Source organism: Triplophysa rosa, linkage group LG7, assembly GCF_024868665.1.
Source record: "Triplophysa rosa linkage group LG7, Trosa_1v2, whole genome shotgun sequence".
Lineage (NCBI taxonomy): Eukaryota > Metazoa > Chordata > Actinopteri > Cypriniformes > Nemacheilidae > Triplophysa > Triplophysa rosa.
In genome coordinates this window covers 17286286-17308986 of record NC_079896.1, presented here as the reverse complement: position 1 = coordinate 17308986, position 22701 = coordinate 17286286, and the positions used below count along the sequence as shown (strand labels likewise).

At 42.4% G+C, this 22701-nt stretch overlaps 2 protein-coding genes across 17 annotated transcripts in view; one reads left to right on the top strand and one right to left on the bottom strand.

Annotated features, from left to right (window-relative positions):
* tbc1d23 (TBC1 domain family, member 23) overlaps positions 1-22701 on the top strand; it is a 521932-nt gene that overhangs the window by 425754 nt on the left and 73477 nt on the right. The window lies entirely within an intron of this gene.
* Positions 1-22701, bottom strand: part of sned1 (sushi, nidogen and EGF-like domains 1) — a 123698-nt gene that overhangs the window by 79661 nt on the left and 21336 nt on the right. For 9 of the 14 annotated variants that reach the window (XM_057337187.1, XM_057337181.1, XM_057337188.1 and 6 more), the window contains 6 exons: positions 9528-9641; positions 8692-8805; positions 7692-7805; positions 7095-7211; positions 6500-6787; positions 6158-6341 (listed from right to left, as the gene is read on the bottom strand). In XM_057337187.1, the coding sequence (XP_057193170.1) occupies positions 6158-6341; positions 6500-6787; positions 7095-7211; positions 7692-7805; positions 8692-8805; positions 9528-9641 (931 nt within the window). The remainder of the gene's footprint in view (positions 1-6157; positions 6342-6499; positions 6788-7094; positions 7212-7691; positions 7806-8691; positions 8806-9527; positions 9642-22701) is intronic. The other 5 variants (XM_057337189.1, XM_057337182.1, XM_057337191.1 and 2 more) reach the window with 5 other exon arrangements.

The window sequence follows — 22701 nt, the reverse complement described above, 5'->3', positions numbered from 1 at the left end:
AATGTCTCTTATATGTTATTATCCCCCATTTTCTGTAAAATAGTCTTTATTTTTATATATGCACAATTTAGAATCTTTTAGACTGTAAATCGTATTATATTGTATTGTCATTGTGTTAAATGTCTGTACTAGAAGCTTCCAACACCAAAGAAAATTCCTTGTGTGTGCAAGCACACTTGGCAATAAAGCTCTTCTGATTCTGATTCTGATTCTGATTCTGATATCTCACCAGCATCAGCACTGGTTCGAAGCACCGGTTTGAATACCCAAGACATTCTGTAGAGTTAATTAGTTGTAATATTTCAAAACTGATTTAGCTTCATACACTGTGAATTACAATAACTGAGAGAACTATTGCTAAAAATAGAACAGAGACTTAAGACTTGACTTGGACTCCACTTTAAAGACTTGAGACTTGACATAGACTCGACCTCGACATAGACTCGACCTCAATGACTTGAGATGTGACTTGGACTTGGACCTCCGAGACTTGTGAACATATCTGGACAGGAGTGTATCGGTTCTAACGCCATGGCGAATGTTCGTGCCAAACATGCTAACTGTTCTGTCGCTGGGTGCACAGACCAACACAGAACACTGTTCCCAGCCTCACAGGAGATGAGAGAGCAATGGATTTATTTTGTTTTCAATGGAAATCCCCCACACTGAACGAGGCAAAGATGCAAATAAAGACATTGTAAGTACCAGTATTTTTTAAGTAAGACCTCAGGGACCTGTGGCAACTTAAAAGTAGATAAAATGTCACTGACACGTTTGTCCATTCACTCATAGAAAGCAATGTGTGTGGCTTGTAAACACGCAAAGGGATTGTCCTGTGTAACGTTACTTTCACTTAGAGAAAACGCGATACGTTTCTTGAGTACCTTCACTTATAGACAGCAGTGTGTATGGTTTGTAAACATGCAACGGGTTTGTCATGGTAACATGATTTCCCGCCACTGTATGCATATAGACTTTATATTATTTCACGTGTTCTTGTTATCAAGCTATCTGAGCATGTGAAAGTCGGATCCTTATTCCGGCTGTAGAGAAATGAACTCATCTGTCTGTGCAGCAGACTCTGAGACAGATGACTGAAGCGAGTTGATTTGTATTTTTTGTTTTTTATCATTTTAATAAATATAATTTCAAACTTTGCTTATCTAAATCAGATGACACTATTCTCTAATCTCAGTTGTAGCCCATTTTTCCACCAGTTAGAATTTTGGACAAACCCCTACCCCTTCATTTCATGCATTGGTTTTTAAATTCTAGTTCAAATACCAGAGTTTATAATCTTAACGTAATTGTATATGTAGCTTTTAGATGATTACTTTTCTTATATTACACATCATAATAATACATAATTATTCAATTACTTCCCAGCAAACATGCCCGTGCGGGCCCACTGTGGGTTTACTGTGGGACAGTGTGGGCAGGACAAACCACATGGGTTAGCCCATATGGGACCCACGTGCCCATACAGGCCCCAATGGGGGTTTTCTGTGGGCTCCCATGAGGGATGTTAGTGGGCAAACGCAGTGTGGGCAAAGCAGCTTGGCAAAACACAATAAATTAAAGAATTGTGGCTTTATTTTAAAGCTTTCAAAATTACCTAAATACAAAAATTATTATATTTAGCGTTTTCTATTTCTATTTATCAAAAAAAGACATCAAAGGAAAGAATATAATGGCTTTTAGCGTCCTATTCAATGGCTTTAGTGGAACTATTAAAAAACATAAAATCTTTACATAAGATAAATATTTGAATACAACACTCAACACCATTAGAAAAATGGTGTCCCGCCTCTGCAGGGCTAAACTCACAAAAAATGTATATTCTTTATACAGTATAAAGTAATATAAAGAGATAAAAACAACTACTTTTTGATATGGTTCACACGCCAGTGTCACATTGACACAATTCTCATGGCCGTAGGACAGTATTCCCCTACATAAAAAATTCCCCTACATTTCTGCACTATACACAATCTACAATAAAAAATATTTTTAATTCATATTCATCAGAATCAGAAGGAGTTTTATTACCAAGTATGTTTACACACACAAGGAATTTAACTTGGTGACAGGAGCTTAGTGCAGAAGAAAGTGTACACATGATACAAACATAGTGCAAACATAGATGAAAGAGATAAAATATACATTAAGATAAAAAAATGAAAATTAAATAACGACAATAATGCACTATATAAAAAAGTGAAAAAATATAGACAAAAAACAACATATAATTGTTTAAATGAATTTGCAGATGTGTTATTTACAGGTTCATTGTATTGTTTCTCACAATGTACAGTTTCCAGATGCTATGTGGAATGTGCAAGTGTGAAATGTGATGGACAGTGTGTAATAAGAGCTTTTAATTGTTAACTGTTCTTGTGTCCGGCTGTTCTGGTGGCCAGTGTTCTGTTGCGCCGGCCAGATGGCAACAGTTTGAAGAGGGAGTGAGCTGGGTGACTGAGGTCCAAAGTGATTTTCTTAGCCCTTTTTCTCACTCTGGAAGTGTAGAGATCTTGGAGGTTGGGCAGGGGGGCACCAATCCTCTCAGCAGTCCCGACTGTCCGTTGTAGACTCTTAATGTCTGATTTGGTAGCTGAACCAAACCAGACAGTTATGGATGAACACAGGACAGACTCTATGATGGCCGAGTAGAACTGTGTGAGCAGCTCCTGTGGCATGTTGAATTTCTTCAGCTGGCGAAGGAAGTACAACCTCTGCTGGGCTTTTTTAGTGATGAAGTCTATGTGAGTGTCCCACATCAGGTCCTGAGAGATGGTAGTGCCCAGGAACCTGAATGACTCTACTGTAGCCACAGTGTTGTTCATGATGGTGAGAGGGGGGAGTGCAGGGGGGTTCTCCTGAAGTCCACGATCATCTCCACTGTGTTGAGCTCCAGGTTGTTGTGATTGCACCAGACAGCCAGCTCTAGACAGCAGACTTGTCTCCATCATGGATAAGGCCGATGATGGTAGTGTCATCTGCAAATTTCAGGAGCTTGACAGAGGAGTCTTTTGCAGTGCAATCGTTTGTATACAGGGAGAAGAGCAGTTGTTTCATGTAATGAAATAATACATAAAAAGTAAAAACATAAATTAACAAAATTAAAATAATAAAAACGGTTAAAAAATGAAATCGAATGTACTTCTGGACCAGCGTTGTTGTTTAATTTCCCAAAGAAGTGGCAAGCGCGAGCACAGCGGACATTCTATAGACAATGACATCGCCTCTGAGTTTTTCTGAGGTCAAGTACTTTTTTAATACTATTTTATTTCAATTTTAAAACGTAAAAATCAATGACAATCAGAAGTATTAAGAAAATCTTGAATTACTAAAAAAGGACACATAGTTTGATGAAACAATTTGTTTTCCTCAGGCGTACGCACACGCGACATTCCATTCCGCCCACCTCATGTTTGTAACTGGCTTTAAATGATCACATCACAGGTGTGTTTGAAATCATGCGCGCTTGCACTGACCGTTTGGCTTATGACGTAAAAGTACTGAGAGTACGATTCGAGAGTGGGAAGCAGCCCACTCTTTCGCGGTACCTTGAAGTCAGCCGCTGATCAGTCTGTGCAGCGACGCATGAAGCCGATCAGAACACGCAGCTTACAACAACAGCTATATGCCCAGGAAGAGAAAGCAGTCTGATGCTGCTAAGCAAAAACGGGAAAATCCAAAGACGAATCTCCTGCATCAATTTCTGGTAGGTCCACAAGCCTGTAAAATTAGTTTTGGCTATAGTTTTTCATACGCCTGATGTGATTAGGCCATTAACAACTGATATCCAATATCTCTTATCATTTCAGGTATTTAAATTATATTGTGTGTTTTGAACCATGGGACACAGGTGAAACCGGTTGACAATCACAAGACACAAGGCATGATGGGATATACCAAGTCTTTACCAAAACACAGGCAGAAACACTGAGCAACATGGCGCCCTCAGGTGGAGAGTCATGGTGCCAGCAATAGGGTGTGACAAAGATATCTGTGTTATTTTTTTTTTTTACATCTGTTTAGTGTGTTTTTTGTAGAAACGTCCAATAACAGCAAAATATAATTCACAATATCAGACAGAATAACTTTAAGATGTTTTAAAAATCACATGTTGACATCCCACTGTGTCACTTTACTCTATTTCAGCCTAAACTTTTCTCCAGCACTACTTACTTTATTTGAAGGACTCCACATTAAGAATATTGTTCCTGTAAATGTTAGCCATTTGTAATGAATGGACGATTGCGAGCTGAGCGTCAAAGCGCGGGTAACCCCACCCCGTAGCTGAATTGGTTGTTTTGATTGGTTTTTCAACCGAGTCAGATCTGTCTGTTATTAGGTGCATTTTAATTATTCCATGAACGTTTGGGCAACGGTGACATGCTCATTCTCTGCGTCTCTCATCAAGCACTTGCTGTTTGTGCTCTGCTTGCGCATACAGTTTTTACGCGTATGCTGGTTGCACTCTGTGTGCAAAGTTAGGATATCGCCTCCACAAGACTTACATTTGACTAAATTCACGACCTTATCAAACTCCTACCACTATACACCCCGCCACTATATACCCCGGCAGCGAGAGCATGCCTCTGCTGGCGGCTCGGGCATATTTACAGCCCTTCCCTTCTTCCTCTTTCAGTCCCCTCCCATGGCCCGCAGCCCCACCGTCGAACTCTATTGTGAGGCTGCCTCCACTAGTGATGCACGCCCAGACTCACTTCAATCCTTCCCTCCTCCCTTCATTCCCCAATGTCATCTCCAAACCCCTCCTCGACGGCTTCCTTAATTTAGCCCCCAGAACCATCCAATCCTACCTAAATGCTGCAGTAGTGGCCACCCCCGCAAGAGCCAAATTCTCTTTTCAGATGCCCCAGCAGTGTCTCTACACCAAGCTCTCTATCTCCTCTTAATTCTGTCCTCTAATTCGCTTTCCAGAGGCATTAGCTGTGCCTGCTCCTGCAGAAGCCAAATTCTCTTCCAGATGCTGCAGTAGTGCCCGCTCGCCTTTATCTTTATTTTCCATTGCCGCAGTAAAGTTTCTACCTCAAGCTCTCTATCTTCTTCTATGGGAACGCTGAAAAGATGGGTCTAGGTCCACTTTCAAATGAACTCTGGCCCGATTCGATTGAAATATGAACGCAACACAGACTAAAGGCATCGAACCGAACCAAAAACAGGAATTGATAACAATGTACGACCCGAATATCAAGTGATTTGGTAACATAAAAGGAGTGTTTATTAGATCTGTACTTGCGCATGTAACGGAGGAATTCCTGTTGCCGTTTTGACTGCTTTAAACACTTCATAAGGTTTTCGCGAGTTACCGGCTTGCTACAAATACCCTCATATGCGCAGGCATACATTGAGCATGTATAACCCAGCACACAGCATTGTTTTGGATGTCCGGTAAGTTTAAAATATAAATCATAAAAGCTGTCCAATCACGTTGCGACTTTACAAGTAAGCTGTTAGGTTCGCTATCTTTAGGTACGCTATTAAAATGCCAGTCTGAACGCTAAGCGAACCAGGAGTAAAGGTATTTTACATTTTTTGGTCCGGACCAAAACACGAAAAAAGAACCGAACTACAAATATGAACGCACCCTTAGTTTCCACTCCCACAGTAGTCTCTACCTCAAGCTTCGGGCAAATACAGAGTTTAGAGCCCTCTCCCCAGACAGGCTGGAGTACTCTGAGTTTGGGCAAGAATACCGACCTCGGAGCCCTTTCCCCAGCCAGCATGCCAAATACACATACCATTCATCTCGCTTTATTTATTTGCTAAGGTGAACTCATGAAATATTGTTGGTAAACCGCATGAATATGAATGTTTGCCAAGCACAACACTGCAAGAACAAAGGTTTAAAAACTCACAGCAAACAATAATCAAAACCTAGGTTCACTGTAGTAAATATCCTAAAGTTACAGGAACAGGCAATAGCCTACCGCTCAACAGCAGTCCTGATTTATGACCTTATAAATTGGGTAACACCTAATTACTTATATAATATGATTTTGTTGTGAAATTTTTGCACTGCAAAGTGAGATTCACATAGATTACTAAAATATAAACTAAAAATAGGACACATTGCCCAATCTCAGAAGGTCCCGTGCGTCTAAATGGAAGCAATTCCATGACTGACCTGAAGGTGTACTCTGAAACATTGCTGTTGAGTATAGCTGTGCGAGGTCTACCTCCATCCGCAGGCACCAGGGACACTCGAACCTGACTGACAGCAGTGTGGCGGTTAACCAGGACCAGCCAGCGCAGCCATACCTGAGAGGAGGACACATTCACTACCTCCAGCTGTTCTACCTTACGTGGCCCTAAAACAGAACAGAGGAACAGCATATGAGCAAACTACATGTCTTGTTAATTGAGCACATCAAATCTAATGGTGCAAAAAACAACAAAATCCTGCTGTTTGTGGTGCTTAAACAACATGACATGACATAATCCCCATGTAGGCAATGGAAGCACTTACTTGTGCGAATGAGTGCGAAAGCAGGCTGGCTTATGTCATTGCTGTTGGTGTTGCGTTTAACTGAGAAGGCGGAGATATTATAAAGCTGTCCGGGGTTTAGGCCTTGCAGCACATAGGTAGAATGCTGCTTCTCTAGGAAGTCTGTCCTCCTCGGTAAACGACCAACTGGAGCAAAAACAATGGCAAAGCCACTGATCAAATTCTGAGTGGCATCTGACTGATCCCAGCGTAACTCAACTTCCTTTTCTTCTACCCGCAACACATGCAGGCCAGATGGAGGCAACAGGTCTGAGAACAGAAAAAGTATTTAAAATAACTCTGATACCCTGTTACTATGAGGACAGAATTTATTTTTTTATGAGCACAAAAATCCAAATAAATGCAGATATCTTAATCTGTTTAAGTAATTTGGCCAGGTCTCAATATAATTGATCAGTTCCCTGGGAGCAACTGCCATTGCAGACAAACTGATTCTTCTATAAGAATAAACAAAGTTTAAGTTACATCTTTTTTAGTTTTCTTTCTAAACAGCCTCCACATTCCAAAAAAATGAATGGATGGATTGATATTACATAATGGGGGATAAGAAGCTGACCTCTCTCACAGTCTCTCCCTGTGTGGCCCACCCTGCAGGCACAGCTGTAGTTATCCCTCTTATGACTCGAACAGATGCCTCTGTTCCCACAAGGCTGCAGTACACATGGATTATCTACTAGACGGCAACAGAGGACCAATCGAGACCTTAGATTTAAAGCACCCTATTTGATAAAGGTCCAGAACTAAAATAATGACCTCTCTGAAAGCTAAGAAGTTAAAAATGATTTTGAAGATAAAAATGGATAAAGCTGTTTCTACTGGCCACTATTTTATTCACATAAAAAAAGTAATCTTAAATGTGTGCAACACAATCTCACAGCAATTCATAGCTATTTTACAAGGTGACCAATTCAGGTGTATTTGTACAATCTAATTTATACGTTTTAGTTTGTTGTTAATGCCAGTAAGGGTTAACTTTAGGGGTGGGCTTCTGTATCGCTTTCTCTACTAATAGCACGTTTTTGAACGATTCACATCATACAAATTCACACAAATTAGCCATCCGTGTGTCTTGAAGAAAGGGATTGTTCACCCAAAAATACAAATTCTGTTATCCTAAATTCCCCACCATGTCGTTCAAAAGTTGTTAACATACATGTTTGGCAGCGGTCTCCAACATAACCCTCTTTACACACACACAGATGGTTCCTCCCGTAGCCTCGACACACACCTCCATTCAAGCAAGGATTTGGCTTGCATCCATCCTGTTCTGCAGAACAAACATACATCTGTATCATAAGATGGGAAATCCGTCATTCTGAGAGGTTGGCTGCCTGCAGGAGATACAGTAGGTGTAAAAGTTTTTTGTGTCTCTAATCAGGTGTAAGTAATAAGGCTGAAAGTAAATGTTGTGACACATCCTTTGCTCAAAATGATTGCCATACAAATTACACAGACATGAATTTGTTGTTAACAAAGGCCCAAAAAAGGCCCTAAAAATATATATATTTTGCTGCTAAGTGTTTATTTGTATTGTATATTTACAATTATTGATTATAATTCAAACCACATTCACATAATTATTATATGAGTTGATAATTAAAATGAATTAATTAATATTAAACATAGCATTTAAATTAATATAACTATATTCATATAAAAACAAACTTCAATATATAAAGCATTTTTAAGTAATGAAGCATACATATTATCTTTTGATCTTCTTGTAAACCTATATAAATAATTTAAATTCAGTTGATTCTGTATTGATATAGTCGCTGCCTTCTCAAACTTTCACTGCAGCAGGTTTTATTCCTGCCTTGTAAATGTGTTACAATTCATGACATTTTTCATAATGATCTCTTCATCTTCAGCAGAAAAGTGAATTGCACTGATACTCCCGAGAAGTCAATCAAACTGATGATGCTTTCCATGTTCCGTGTGATTGGCTGTTTGCCGCATGTGTCACACTTTCAGGTGCACGCGCCTCATGAACTCTGAATCAAACCGGAGTTGACAGAGAAAGTTTATACCAAGCGTTGTGCTACAGCTGAACCTGATCTGAACCAGGTTGGGTTTGTCTGGTTTTGTCAACTCAAAACTTACTCTGAAACTCGTGATACAGGCCACTGGTATATGATTTCTGATGTTGTTACCTATCTCACAGTCCTGCCCGGCATAGCCCTTCTGGCAGTGGCAGAAATAAGAGCCAGGCTGATCCTCACATGTAGCTCCATGCTTGCATGGCTCAGAAACGCATTCATCAATATCTGTTCAAATAGTATAAACATCAGTAACATCCAATCCACATCCAGCAGATATAGGCCACTTTGGAAAACGTAAACAATGCTGGTCCAACAATGGTCCAGAAGAACATCTTGTTTCGGTTTGTAACACTGCACAAACACTTGAACAGAATACAACCAACAGGACATTTATAACTGAATCAAAATGTTAAACAAATATCTTAAGGATTTAATTATGTATGTAATAAAAATATATATATACTATATATATATATATATATGTATATATATATAATATATATATATATATGGAAAAATGAAACCGGAAGTGCTTCTGGACCAGTGTATAGAGCTTGTTAATCGACGTCACGTCGCGTTGAATGTTGCGCCATCTTGGGAGGATGGCTGCTAGTGCGTTCAATGCAGTGTTTTGTTTTTCTTGTTTGATTAGGAAATATAACTATGGTAGGTCGGTCTTGTTGTGTTTAAAACTGCAATAGCATTACGCAGAGTCGTTCAGGAAAAGCCCATGGTTCTTTCACTTTCGATTTCACCATATATCAAACAAAACAAGTAACGGTACAAATAAAAACAATAATAGCAATAGCAACCAAGATGGCGACACCACTACAACATGCAACATAAGGCGTGACGTCAGCTTCACATTCTCTATACACACACTTAAGATCAATATTATCAAAATACTGTATATTCCAAAGAGAAATGAGAAAACCAAGAGATGTTACCTGTTTGACAATGCTGACCAGTAAAACCATCCTCGCACTCACACAGGTAAAAGGCTATTCTATCCTGACAAGTTGCCCCATTCATACATGGCTGAGACAAACACTCATTTATTTCTGAAAAGAAAGAAATAATTAAAATAAAAAAATCACATGGTTCAGGAGTGCTTATTGAAGGTGAACTCCGCCTAAACAATTACAATTCTGCCATGAATTACTCTCAAGTTGTTAAACGAGCCTAGTAACGCCAGTAGTTAATGGGGGGGCATAGTGTCAAAATGATTGATGATGACCGTTGACCCCTTCAGGTGTTGTGTTGTCCTGGAATGTTTGGTATTTCCGGGTTAACTGTGTCCGGTTTTAACCCTCATGGAATGTTTTTTAATTACAATCAGATGTGGTATCCCTGACTATATGTTTGACTTAAACTCTCATTAACCTTGCTAAACTTTTCCAACCTGTATCCTTTAGTCATGGTACATGTTAACACATATGGGTTTAGGTCGTATACTATTTTATGGTACACCTGTAGCGGTTTTAGCTGCATGCTAAAATAATGATGAGCTTAGCTCACCAAATATGATTCTCCACCAGATCTATCAAGATCACATCCATGAAATGAGTTATTTAAAACATCAATTTCATTCAAGGAATTAGTTTAGCTCAAAGGAAAATACGTATAATAATCGTCATTAAATATACATATTTTACAGTTCCTGATTAGCAGAATAGTGATACAATACTTGTGTGTATTCGTCCAGCAAATGCATCAATGATATTATACACTTTAACGTTATCTCATGGCCATAAGTAATGCGACTTCACCAAACAGGATTTAGAGCTGTAGCATAGATCGAACACAGTTTAGAGACCGAGTTTGTGAGCGTTGAGCACAGAAAACCACTCATGAGTGAATATATGGTTGTTTATTAAAACTACTTTACATGGTAAACATAATGACAATCGCATAAAGACAAACAATACATGAAACACAAAAGCGCTAGGGAGTGCGGAGAGAGAAGGAGTGTGAGAGAGAAAAAAAACAGCATGGCAACCTGGCAGTTAAACATTTCTGAACATCTGTAAAACTCATGTTTCAAAGCTTGAAAACGGGCTCGACTTATCGCGGCTAAAATTAAATGAAATACTTGCATTTCCCCAGTGTGCAAAGCAAACATCAAGATCCCCGTGGAAAGTAAGTTCTGATGTTGTTCAGAAAGTTTGTCCTGCGGAAGAACCAAATTTCGGGCCTAGCAGCCCTGTGAGTCCAGATAGAGAAGTACCGCCCCCAAAAGGAGGAGGTGCGAGGAAAGGTCCAATGATGCTTTTCAGGGTGAGAAGAACTTGAGAAGCTAAAGATAACTTAACTGAAGATCCTTGTCCTTGATCGATATTTAACTTCATGAAAGGGCATGCCCTACGAGTTTGAATCAACCAATCAACATTGAGCAGGGGAAGGTTCAATTTCCCCACTCACCAGCTAACTTGCATCTTTATGATCTCCTAGCAACTTTACAAACTACCAGTCCAGATTATTACATAAGGAGTATAAAGAGTTCTATGGTCACACAATATATATGAACAAGGAGGAAATCAAAAGACAAACATTTAGGTACCAAATATGCCAGGTTTGAATTGCATAGTCATGATTCATTTGAATGTATGAATACAAACAAAGCCTGAATCAAACGTGCATATTTACCAGTTACAAATGATTTAAAGAACCAAGAGAGCCAATATATAAGAGAGATAATTACATATATTTACAGAAAAGGACAGTTTAATCGAATAAGTTCCTCTGGGTTAACTTACTAAGTCCCTCTGGAACCAGCTGAAACCTTTCACACCTTTCCCCTGCTTGCTTTGAAGCTCAGGAAGAATCGTAAATATCCCAGGGAGAAACAAAAGGTTCTAAACACTTTCGGTGAGAGAACCAACCTAAATCCAGGCCCCCTTTGGAGCCAGGTCTGGCTCTGGTCTTTTGATGTTGGTATCAAGAAACCAGGACAAAAGAGAGTGGGGGGGGGGTTATGGATCTTCTTTTAATGATCCCGACCATTTGGCTTATGCTAAGTCTCTACACACTTATGGAATGGGTGGTTAATTACAAACACTATCCATCACAATTGACCTATCGCTAAGCCCCTCCCCTCAAACGCAGATGAGCCAATGGCAGCTGAGTATCAGTTGCACCGGGACCGGAACTCAGACAACTTTAGGTTTCAGCGCCATAGAGAAGCATTGTAAAATCCGAAGCTCTCATCGTTTTTACAGTGTTTATGCTACGAAAATGATAAAACGATGTGCCCGGGGTACTTGTAACACTGATTCCAGGTATCCTGAGAGGATGGGGAATGTAATTTATTTTATTCCATTTGCAAAACCTAAACAAGACAGAGCAAATTGTGGGTGCAGTAACCTGGTTCAACCCCAATCCCAAATAAGCAGTTATGTGAGCGAGTCCATGCTAACATACAAACCTAAACAGCTAAGTGTTCTCAAGGCTGCACATTTTTCAACGTGCACTTTGGAGAGTTTACCCTTAACCTGTTTAAACCCATACTTTACCTCATCATCTCATTTGCCCTATGATGCAGGTCTGATCCACAGAGGATACAAGGAGCCATCAGCGCTGTTCTCCACGAATTAAGAGACGAGCCATACATCACCTCAAAACTGCGAGAAATCTGACAAAACCTTCTATGTAAGAACCGCGAGAAACTCATTCACGACACTGTGGATTTCTGGCAAAGCTACACAGATACAGTGCATGTGGTGTGACCGAAACACGATGGGGATGAACCGGTGCATGCGGCGCTGAACCGGTTAAAAACATGTTTAGAAATAACTATAAATGCGATCTAGTTCATGTTTTGCGCAGTGTAACGTCAATGTGTTTTTGCCTACAAATGGTGGTGATGACAAGATTTTTAACCGCTACTAATTCCCGGCGATATATTGATGTTTTACAAGATATCATGCACGGATACCACACCGGTTTTCACAGGAGCATTGAAATGCAGCCGGTCGATGTCAACAAAGAAAATGAGGCTATGGTGTTTCAAATCTTGCATTCAGGACTTAATTCCCCACAACCCCCTGCTATAGACTGATTACTGCCACACCTGTTGCCTACCACCTGGACTATTTAAAGCTATTTAAAGTATTGTCTGTCCTGGCAGCATTACCGAGCATTTACCTTGTTTCTTGTGTACCTCTGCCTGGACATTATTTCATGATTGTTTGTGCCCTGCCCTGACCGTTGCCTGAATTGAAATGTATACCCCCAAAGAGGTGAAATCCCTCTTGCAGATGGTAAACACACTGGTTGTTTCCACAGCAGAGTGTGAGCGTGGCTTTAGCCAGATGAACATTTTGGCTGAGTCCGAAATCGCATAATGCCATACTATATAGTAGGCGAAAAGCAGTAGGCGAACAAATAGTATGTCCGAAACCTCGGTCTTCATAAAACAGCAGGTGAGAATTTCCCGGCTGGTGCACTATTTCTCGCGAGATTTCGTATCTCGAAATCTCATGCGTATCTCGTGCGTATACTACTGTTGTGTCCGAATACGCCTACCTACCTGCTATATAGTATGAGAAAACTCAGTAGTATGTCCGAATCTTCAGTATTCATAAAAGAGTAGGTGAGAAATTCCAGAATGGCTTACTGGTTACGCCCACATTCTGAAGCACCTAGGGACAGATACTTGGGATACTTATCTATCCCATGAGCCCACGGGACAGGGAAAGTTCATACAGGAGCATAGCGGAGAACTGCGTGGCAGGTGTTTTCAAATGTGAGTATTACTAGCCAACAACATGTTTCTTTGCGTTGCAGTCACATTTGTTAAAGTGCTGTAGCGTAAAGTTAACCTGTAAGATGCTACATAGTAAAGTATATTTGTGATTTTGATGTGAAAATGCAGTGTTCTAATGTCTAGCTTAAAGGTGCGATGAAGTGGTGTTGTTTATTGTTTTATACTTATAACACACCAAAAACACAGACTTCTTATATACTGTATATACATACTTCTGCCATATGACCCCTTTAATTGGTTTCATGATATTGTTCAGGTATGTTTAATTAGACCATGACAGGAACTCTGCAGGACAGTGGCCCTCCATGACCTAACCTGACATGTTTACACAAACTACCTGAACTTTTGCATTGCCTACACAGAGGAACAGGGATTACACTGTTAGTTTCCAAAAACATGAGTTCTGTCATTATTTACTTGACCTCATGTTTTTCATCCTTGCGTGTTCTGAACACAAAAGGTGAACCAGCAAAATAAACCTCATTAAAATCACATTTTGTCTATAAACCACACATAGACATAGCAAATAACATGAAGCAAGAAATCAATGATTGGTTATATATGTTTGGGTGACCTAACCCTTTAAGACCCTAAACAGCAATTGTTTAAAGTACGAACTCTATGTATGCATTTGTAATCTTACAGTAGGCCTACATGCTGACAAACAGAAAGTGTCAAACATTTTAACCTGTCCATTTGTTTTACAGGTAGTCATGCTCATGGAGGACAGGCACACGTATGTTTGGAGCAGACACAGCAGCAGCCAGATTGTCCCGCACTTGTTCTCCCAATCTTGCTTGAAGGTTGTGGGGTTCAGGGGGAGCACCTTCATCGTGATAATTCTCTGGCTCAACAACGTCCCCATTGAGATGAGCCACATTGTGAAGCAAGCATGCAACAACCTCAGGCACGTAGGCAGGGCTCACCTCTAGGGCCTTGAAGAAAATAGAGCGCCAGCGTGTTTTCATCATGCCGAAGGCTCGCTCTACAATGCATCTTACACGGGAGTATTTGCTGTTAAAACAAGCCTGCACAGGGTTCTGTACAGGCTCTCTGTATGGCGTGATGAGACAAATGGGTGCACAAAGGCAAAGATAGCCACCATCCCCAAGGATGCACTTTCCTGCAGGTGGATATAGACCCCCAGCATACACAGGGCTGTTTTTCAGCACCCTGGAATCGTGCACAGACCCCGTATATCCCACAAAGACATCAATAAATTTCGCCTGGTGGTCAGTTATAGCCTGGTGTTGGATGGAGTGAAACAGCTTCCTGTTGTAGTAGCAGTTTGAGTTATGTGCTGGAGGTTTAATTCGGAGATGACAGCCGTCTATAGCACCAACTACTCTTGTGAAAGCTGGTGATCCAGCCAGCTGTGCAAATCCCGCTCCCACTGCCTCCAGGTCATCTCACCCTCTTCAAAATTCTCATTATTGACTTGCTGACTCAATGCACAATGTCATGCACAGAGGACTTGGGGATGCCAAATGTGTGTGACACCACTCTGAAGGATGCTGCATGGGCAAGCCAGAGGAGGAACACAAGCACCTCGATGTCCCTTTCCCATCCATGGTCAGAGTCCAGTCTGACTGCAGCAATGAGGGACATGATGGATGGCAAAGACAGGCGAAGGTGGCGACGGTGATCATGAATACCCAAGATGGCAGCGCGTGCACATCGCGAGGCTCAGGGTCTCTCCAGTTTTTGCATTTATGCAGTGTTTTTCTTGCTCATCTCGGGTCTGATCGTGCAGGACAGCTATGCCTTTACATCGTACACCCGGCATGAACTATTGGATATTGGTTTGCGCATTCCCGGAAGTTTTATTGCCAATCTTCAACTCGTCCCTGAGATCGCCAGAACACCCGATGCTACGCACCCTACACGGCCGGGCGGAAGTGCTCGCCGGCGGTGTCGAGATCGTAAACAAAGGCGGGGGAAGCGCGGAGGGCTAAGAGCTAAGCTAAAGCTAACACCGCATCGGCTCTCTTTACCCAGCATTTTCCTCGCTAATGTACGGTCATTGGTGAACAAAATGGATGAGATTCGACTCCGCATCATCCATAGCAAAAGACTTTTGAACTGCAATGTCATGATTTTCACTGAAACGTGGCTAAACAGCGGCATACCGGACAATGCTATTGAGCTAGCGGGACGCCACACACTTTGGGCAGATAGGACGGCAGATGAATCCGGTAAGACCAGAGGCGGAGGACTGTGCATTTACGTTAACAAAGCTTGGTGCACGAACTCTTTTATTGTTGGGAGACACTGCTCAGCTAACCTAGAGTTTCTCATGGTTAAATGTAGACCTTTTTATCTGCCACGGGAGTTCACTTCCACCATTATAACGGCAGCTTACATTCCTCCGGATGCTGATGCCAAGCTTGCTATGAACGAATTTCATGCGGCCATCAGTAAACAACAGACTGCTCACCCAGAGGCTGCATTTATTGTTGCGGGAGATTTTAATCACTCAAACTTAAAGACAGTGCTCCCCAAATTTAACCAGCATGTTTCCTGTCCCACCAGAGGAAACAAAACTTTGGACCATGTCTATACAAACATGGCTGAAGCTTACGCTGTGACCCCCCTCCCCCACCTGGGTCAATCTGATCACCTTTCTCTGTTCCTTACCCCCAAGTATTCACCCATCATTAATCGTGTGAAGCCATCAGTAAGGACCATCAAAGTGTGGCCTGCGGGGGCAGACTCCACACTCCAGGACAGGTTTCAAGACACAGACTGGAGTATGTTTGCTTCTCAGGCTACCTGTGGCTTTCATATGGATATAGACAGCTACACCTCCTCTGTACTAGACTACATTAACATCACCATAGACAGTGTTACAACCCAGAAACAAATCACTACATACCCAAATCAGAAGCCATGGATGAACAAGGAAGTGCGCCTCCTGTTGAAGTCACGCAACACTGCCTTCAGCTCAGGTGATGCACAGGCCTACAGCACTTCCAGGGCAAATCTGAAGAGGGGCATCAAAAAGGCCAAGCACTGCTACAAGCTAAAGCTAGAGGAGCACTTTTCCAACTCTGATCCTCGACGCATGTGGCAGGGCATCCAGGCCATCAGCGACTACAAACCCAGCCACTCCACCCCCGTAGCCACAGATGTTGTCTTCCTGAACGAGCTTAATGACTTTTATGCTCGCTTTGAGAGAGACAATAAGGAAACTGCCACCAAGCTCACACCCTTAGATGACCACCCGACCATCACACTCACCTCCTCAGATGTCTACACGGCACTGAGCCGGATCAACGCACAGAAGGCTGCTGGACCAGACGGCATCCCCGGTCGTGTACTTAGGGCATGTGCAGAGCAAATCGCTGGGGTCTTTACGGATATTTTCAACCTGTCCCTCGCCCAAGCAGTTGTACCAGCATGCTTTAAATCCACCTCCATTGTGCCAGTGCTGAAACACTCTAGCCCTACGTGCCTGAATGACTACTGACCTGTAGCACTCACAACTATTGTTATGAAGTGCTTTGAGCGGCTGGTCCTGGCTCACCTAAAGGACTCCCTTCCATCCACACTGGACCCATACCAGTTTGCCTAACGCAGCAATAGGAGCACAGAGGATCCCGTCTCCATAGCACTGCACTCTGTACTCACACACTTGGACAATAAAAACACTTATGCACGAATGCTGTTTGTTGACTTCAGCTCTGCATTCAATACTGTCGTCCCTTCCAAGTTAATCACCAAACTTGGGAACCTGGGCATTAACACCTCCATTTGCAACTGGATTATGGACTTTCTGACAAACAGACCTCAGCTTGTTAGGTCAGGCCACATCTGCTCCACCACCATCACACTTAACACTGGCGTTCCACAGGGCTGTGTTCTGAGCCCCTTTCTCTACTCCCTCTTCACACTCGACTGCAGGCCTGTGAATGGATCTAATGCCATCATCAAGTTTGCAGACGATACTACAGTGATTGGTCTCATCAGCAACAACGATGAGACTGCCTACAGGGTGGAGGTCCAGCACCTGGCCACATGGTGCTCAGACAACAACCTGCTCCTTAACACTTCCAAGACAAAGGAGCTCATCGTGGACTTCAGGAAGGAGAGAGGAGGCACACATGACCCCATCCACATTAACGGGTTGGCTGTTGAGCGTGTCCCCAGCTTTAAGTTCCTGGGGACCCATATTTCGGAGGACCTGTCCTGGACGACCAACACCTCCAGCCTGGTCAAGAAGGCTCACCAGCGCCTCTTTTTCCTGAGGACCCTGAAGAAGAACCAACTGTCTTCAGCTATCCTGGTGAACTTCTACCGCTGCGCAGTAGAGAGCATCCTAACCAACTGTGTCACAGCCTGGTATGGGAGCTGCTCTGTTGCAGAGCGCTAGGCACTGCAGCGGGTGGTGAAAACCGCCCAGCGCATCACAGGGACTCCACTTTCAGCCATTGAGGACATCCAGAGGAAACGCTGTCTGCATCGAGCTTGCGGCATTCTTAAGGACTCCTCTCACCCCGCCCACAGACTGTTTTCTCTCCTGCCTTCTGGCAGGCGCCTCAGATGCCTCCGGACAAGGACTAGCAGACTGAGAAACAGCTTTTTTCCCAGATCTGTCTGCCTATTGAACTCTACCCCCCGCTGATTCCACAACCCCCTCATATACCTCTACTTAATGCTGCTATATTGTTTTGTTTATTGCACTACAGGCCTGTCAAGTGCACGACTGGACTGTCTACACATGTACTACATGTTTACTTGCTCTACCGGACTATTTATACATATACTTCATCATTTGCACTCCAGTACTATGTACTAATGTTATTTGCACTACTGGATTATTACACATATACCGCATCATTTGCACTCCAGTACTATGTACTGAATACTGCAATAACTCATCTACTGCACTGTTTACTTTAACTTAATAGCTGCTGTCCATAATTTATGCACACTTTATATTCATTGCACTACTGTTCTGCATAGTCTAATTTATATTGTACATATCCATCAGTAAATTTCTGTTTTCAGTAAATAGCCATCTGTATATAATGGTCATTTATCCTGTATTTATGTATTTATGCACAACTGTATATCCTGCACTTGCTTATTGCACTTCTGGTTAGACCTAAACTACATTTCGTTGCCTTGTACTTGTACATGTGTAATGACAATAAAGTTGAACATAATCTAATCTAATCTAATCTAATCTAATCTAATCTAATCTAATCTAATCTAATCTAATCTAATCTAATCTAATCTAATCAACTGCTTCATCCAAATACATCTTAAGAATTGGCACAGCTGTGTTGAGATGGCAGTAGGATGTGGGGCTCAACGACTGTAGATACAGGATAATTTGTTACAACAATAAATTGAAATAAATATTTGTTTTATGTGATGTTTACTTGTATATGCATTTATAATTGTTAAATTCATTTATTTTCTTACATCAAATTGACATACTTTTTATTCATGTTTATTCTATAGTTTTCTGTAAAAAAAAACATATTACATTACTTCATGCATTGTCATTTGTTCACTGAAATGTATGCATTCACATTTTTGTAGTCTGTATTAATGCATAGATGGCATATTGCAATACAATTACATTTTGTAGCCTATTTTAATACAATATATCATTTCAGGGAAAAAAATAATAAGTATTGGTCAGCACTTATCAATAATATTGTGCAAAAGTGTAGGTGTGGGCTAGCAATGCATTTCTAGGGTACACTTAATTTATAAGCAATAATACTTACATTTCTTGACAATAAAATCAGCAGTGCTCTCCTAAGGCGAGATCGTCGAGCAGCTGCCCGACGTCTCCTTTGTGAAGGCATTACAAACTGTAGCGAGGAAGGCGGGACGAGAGCCGTGGAGCAGGAAGGCGAGTGATAATGAGTATCAGCTGTACGCGCACCGGTCCCGCATGCCTCACGGGGAGCTAGGGAGCATAAGAGGACGAGCGACGGGACTGCCGACAAGAGAGGACCGGGCCCGGAAATGTTATGTTTTATTTATGTTTGTGTGGCCGGCAGTCGACCGTGAGGTGGCTGCCGGCCTTTTACTTCCGTGTTTTTGTTTGTTTATTTTTGATTAAAGTTTATTGTTTAAATGTTCGCCGGTTCCCGCCTCCTTCCTTCCCTACATTGAACTTTGTTACATTGGTGCCGAAACCCGGGAGGAAGGACGGACATGCTGTCGAAGAGCCCTCGCCGCCGAGCGGCCTCGCGGTGCTGAGGAGTTCGGGCAGCGCGGATGAGGGCGTCCGCCAGTGGCTGCCCGAGATCGTGGTGCTGGAACGATGGGATTCGGTGGGGACGGAGAGCCCGCGGCCGTGCTCCTGGGACGAGGTGGGATGGCGGCCATGGAGGGAGCGCGGGAGTGCCGGCTGCCCTCAGCCAGAAGCCATCGCCGGCCGCCAGGAGGCGGAGGAGGATCGGGCCGTCCACCGAACGTCCAGCACCACAGCATAGCACCGCGAGGAAGAGCCTCTCGGCTGGCTGAGGACCGTGCGACGGCGTGTCGGGGAACCGGACTATTTTTTTTTTCCTCTCTCCCCTCTCTCGTCCCTGTCGCTCGGGGTGCTCCCGGCTCCGTTCTCTTGTCTCGTCGGTGCGTACCCCCAGGTGCTGGGGCTCTCAAGGGGGGGCCCCCGGGGGGAGTAAGCACAGGCGCGGTGGTACCCCCCGGCCTGTGAGGGGCGATGGGGGTATGTAGCGAGGAAGGCGGGACGAGAGCCGTGGAGCAGGAAGGCGGGGCCAGTGGCGTGAGTGATAATGAGTATCATCTGTACGCGCACCGGTCCCGCATGCCTCACGGGGAGCTAGGGAGCATAAGAGGACGAGCGACGGGACTGCCGACGAGAGAGGACCGGGCCCGGAAATGTTAAGTTTTATTTATGTTTGTGTGGCCGGCAGTCGACCGTGAGGTGGCTGCCGGCCTTTTACTTCCGTGTTTTTGTTTGTTTATTTTTGATTAAAATTTATTGTTTAAATGTTCGCCGGTTCCCGCCTCCGTCCTTCCCTACATTGAACTTTGTTACACAAACATGTTGCAAATGCTGCGAAAACTCATGGAAGGTTAAGTTATTTCATTACTGATGTTAATGCATCTGTCTCTCATAAGTTAAGCTGTTACGCTTGTTATTACGTCACATGTTTTATCTCTGGCCCATGTACACTCCAGTACAGTAGGTGGCGGATATGCACCACAAACGTAATTTGCTCTCCGCCATCAAAAAGGAAAAGAAGATCATCAATATGGAGGACAATGGCTGATCGCATTCATACTACACCCATTCACGGAAAACAGTACGTACCCATATAGCCCCATTGAGTACGTACCTACTGAAATTAAGTACCCATTGAGTATGCGATTTCGGACTCAGCCAACGAATACTGTAACAATTCAAGGTCAAGTCTGGAGCTTCAAAGCCTTTCAGCTCTAGTCTTTATTAAGTGTGTTGGCCCTCCATTAGAAACCTTATGTGAGGTCCTGGATTCAGAAAAGCCACAGCTCAGCCGACAGTTGCAATCACGTACCAGAAAATCTGATCAACAAGTTCATGGCTATGAACCATTGTAGAAAATATTGTGATTTTCATGATTGCTTGCTAATTGTTTTGACAATTGAAATTTAGTGCATGTTTTGAAAATGGCAGTTTCATTCAGTACAAATTACAGAACCTGTCAAAAGTTTGGGAATATATCAGTTTACTAATTCTCACCAATGAACACATTTAGACCCATTATTAAAAATCAGTAATATTGTAAAATATCTTTACAATGTAAAACATTTTTTTTTATTTTGATAAATGTAAAAATATAATTTATTCTTCCGATGACAAAGCTGAATTTTCAGCATCACTACCCCAATCATCACTGTTACATGCTGCTTTGATAATAAAGAAACATGCATTGTTATTATTATTATATAAATGCTTCAATTTGTACATACATGCTTCTTGAGCAGCATATTAGAATGATTTCTGAAGGATCATGTCACAGTGGAGATTGGAGTAATGACGCTGTCAGGATGCGAGAGACAGAACACAGGTACAGACAGTGCTTAACCAAAAAGTATTTATTTAAACAACATGAAAACATAACTAAAAATACCTCGAAGGGGAAAACAGAACCAAAACATGACAAGATAAAAAACAAAACTCAACTTTAACTAAATCAACTCACAGGGCAGACAAAACATGACTGTGGGGTCACAAAACGGTGCAGCCCAAGACAGCAAACACAAGAGCTTTAAACAGGGAAGAAACTAAGGGGAGGTAACGAGGGAGACAGGCGTAGGGCGTGAAATAATGACAGGATAATGAATAAGGAAACAAGGGGGCAGGGCTAAGATGAAAGACACAGAGCACATGGCTTCCAACACAGACACAAGACATGGGATTGTCATGATCCTGTCAGCCAAAACAAGATAAACAACTACTATGAGGACAGGACCATGACAGACGCTGAAAATTCAACTGTCATCGCATGAATAAATTTATATATTGAGTATATCAAATAGAAAACAGTTCTGTAATTTGTAATAATATTTTGCATCATTACTGATTTTACTGTCATTTTTGATCTTTCAAAAACACAAAAATTAGGCAGTTTGTTTAGTTATTGTGTTTAGTTATAGGTTAGCTATAAGACAATCATTTCCCCAAAAAATCCTTGACCACACTGTCCCCCTTGATTTTTTTTTACAATTCAACCACTGCTTAAGAGGACCCCTATCATCGGGAGGATGTCCAAAACAGTGGTAGAGGCAGAGGTTATTTGCCGAGGGGAAGGCACATGGTTTGCCAGATTGGGGAATCTAACAGTGGAAAAGACATTGCATGGGCTTGCCCAAAGGGGAATCTTCCGCATACTAAGCATCGGTCACAAGGGTCTATCCATTCCTGGGCTGAACTTGCCTAATTAATGAGTGGCCTGATTGCATGACCTCTTCACCAGGTGCTGGAAGAAGACCTTCCCAGGTCCTGTTTACAATGTATCAGGTCAACAACAAGCGCATGTCACCTCCGGGAGGGGAAACACGTATATGGAAGCTGACACCCTGCCAGTCGTCAACCACAGTCATTCGATATCACGTGGGCTGACACCGGCTCAACGCAGTGATTATAGAACCTTGCAAATGTGTTGGGTGTACTCAATCTGTTATTCCAAATCAATGGCATCCACAATCCAATACGAGAGTCTCTGTTTGGAGACAGCCTTACCCTTCTGCTGTCCCCCAAAACAAACAAAAAAGCTGTTCTTAGCATCTGAAGCCCACTGTGCGATCCAGATAAATGCGCAATGCACCTCAACACTCTCGTATTGGATTGTGGATGCCATTGATTTGGAATAACAGATTGAGTA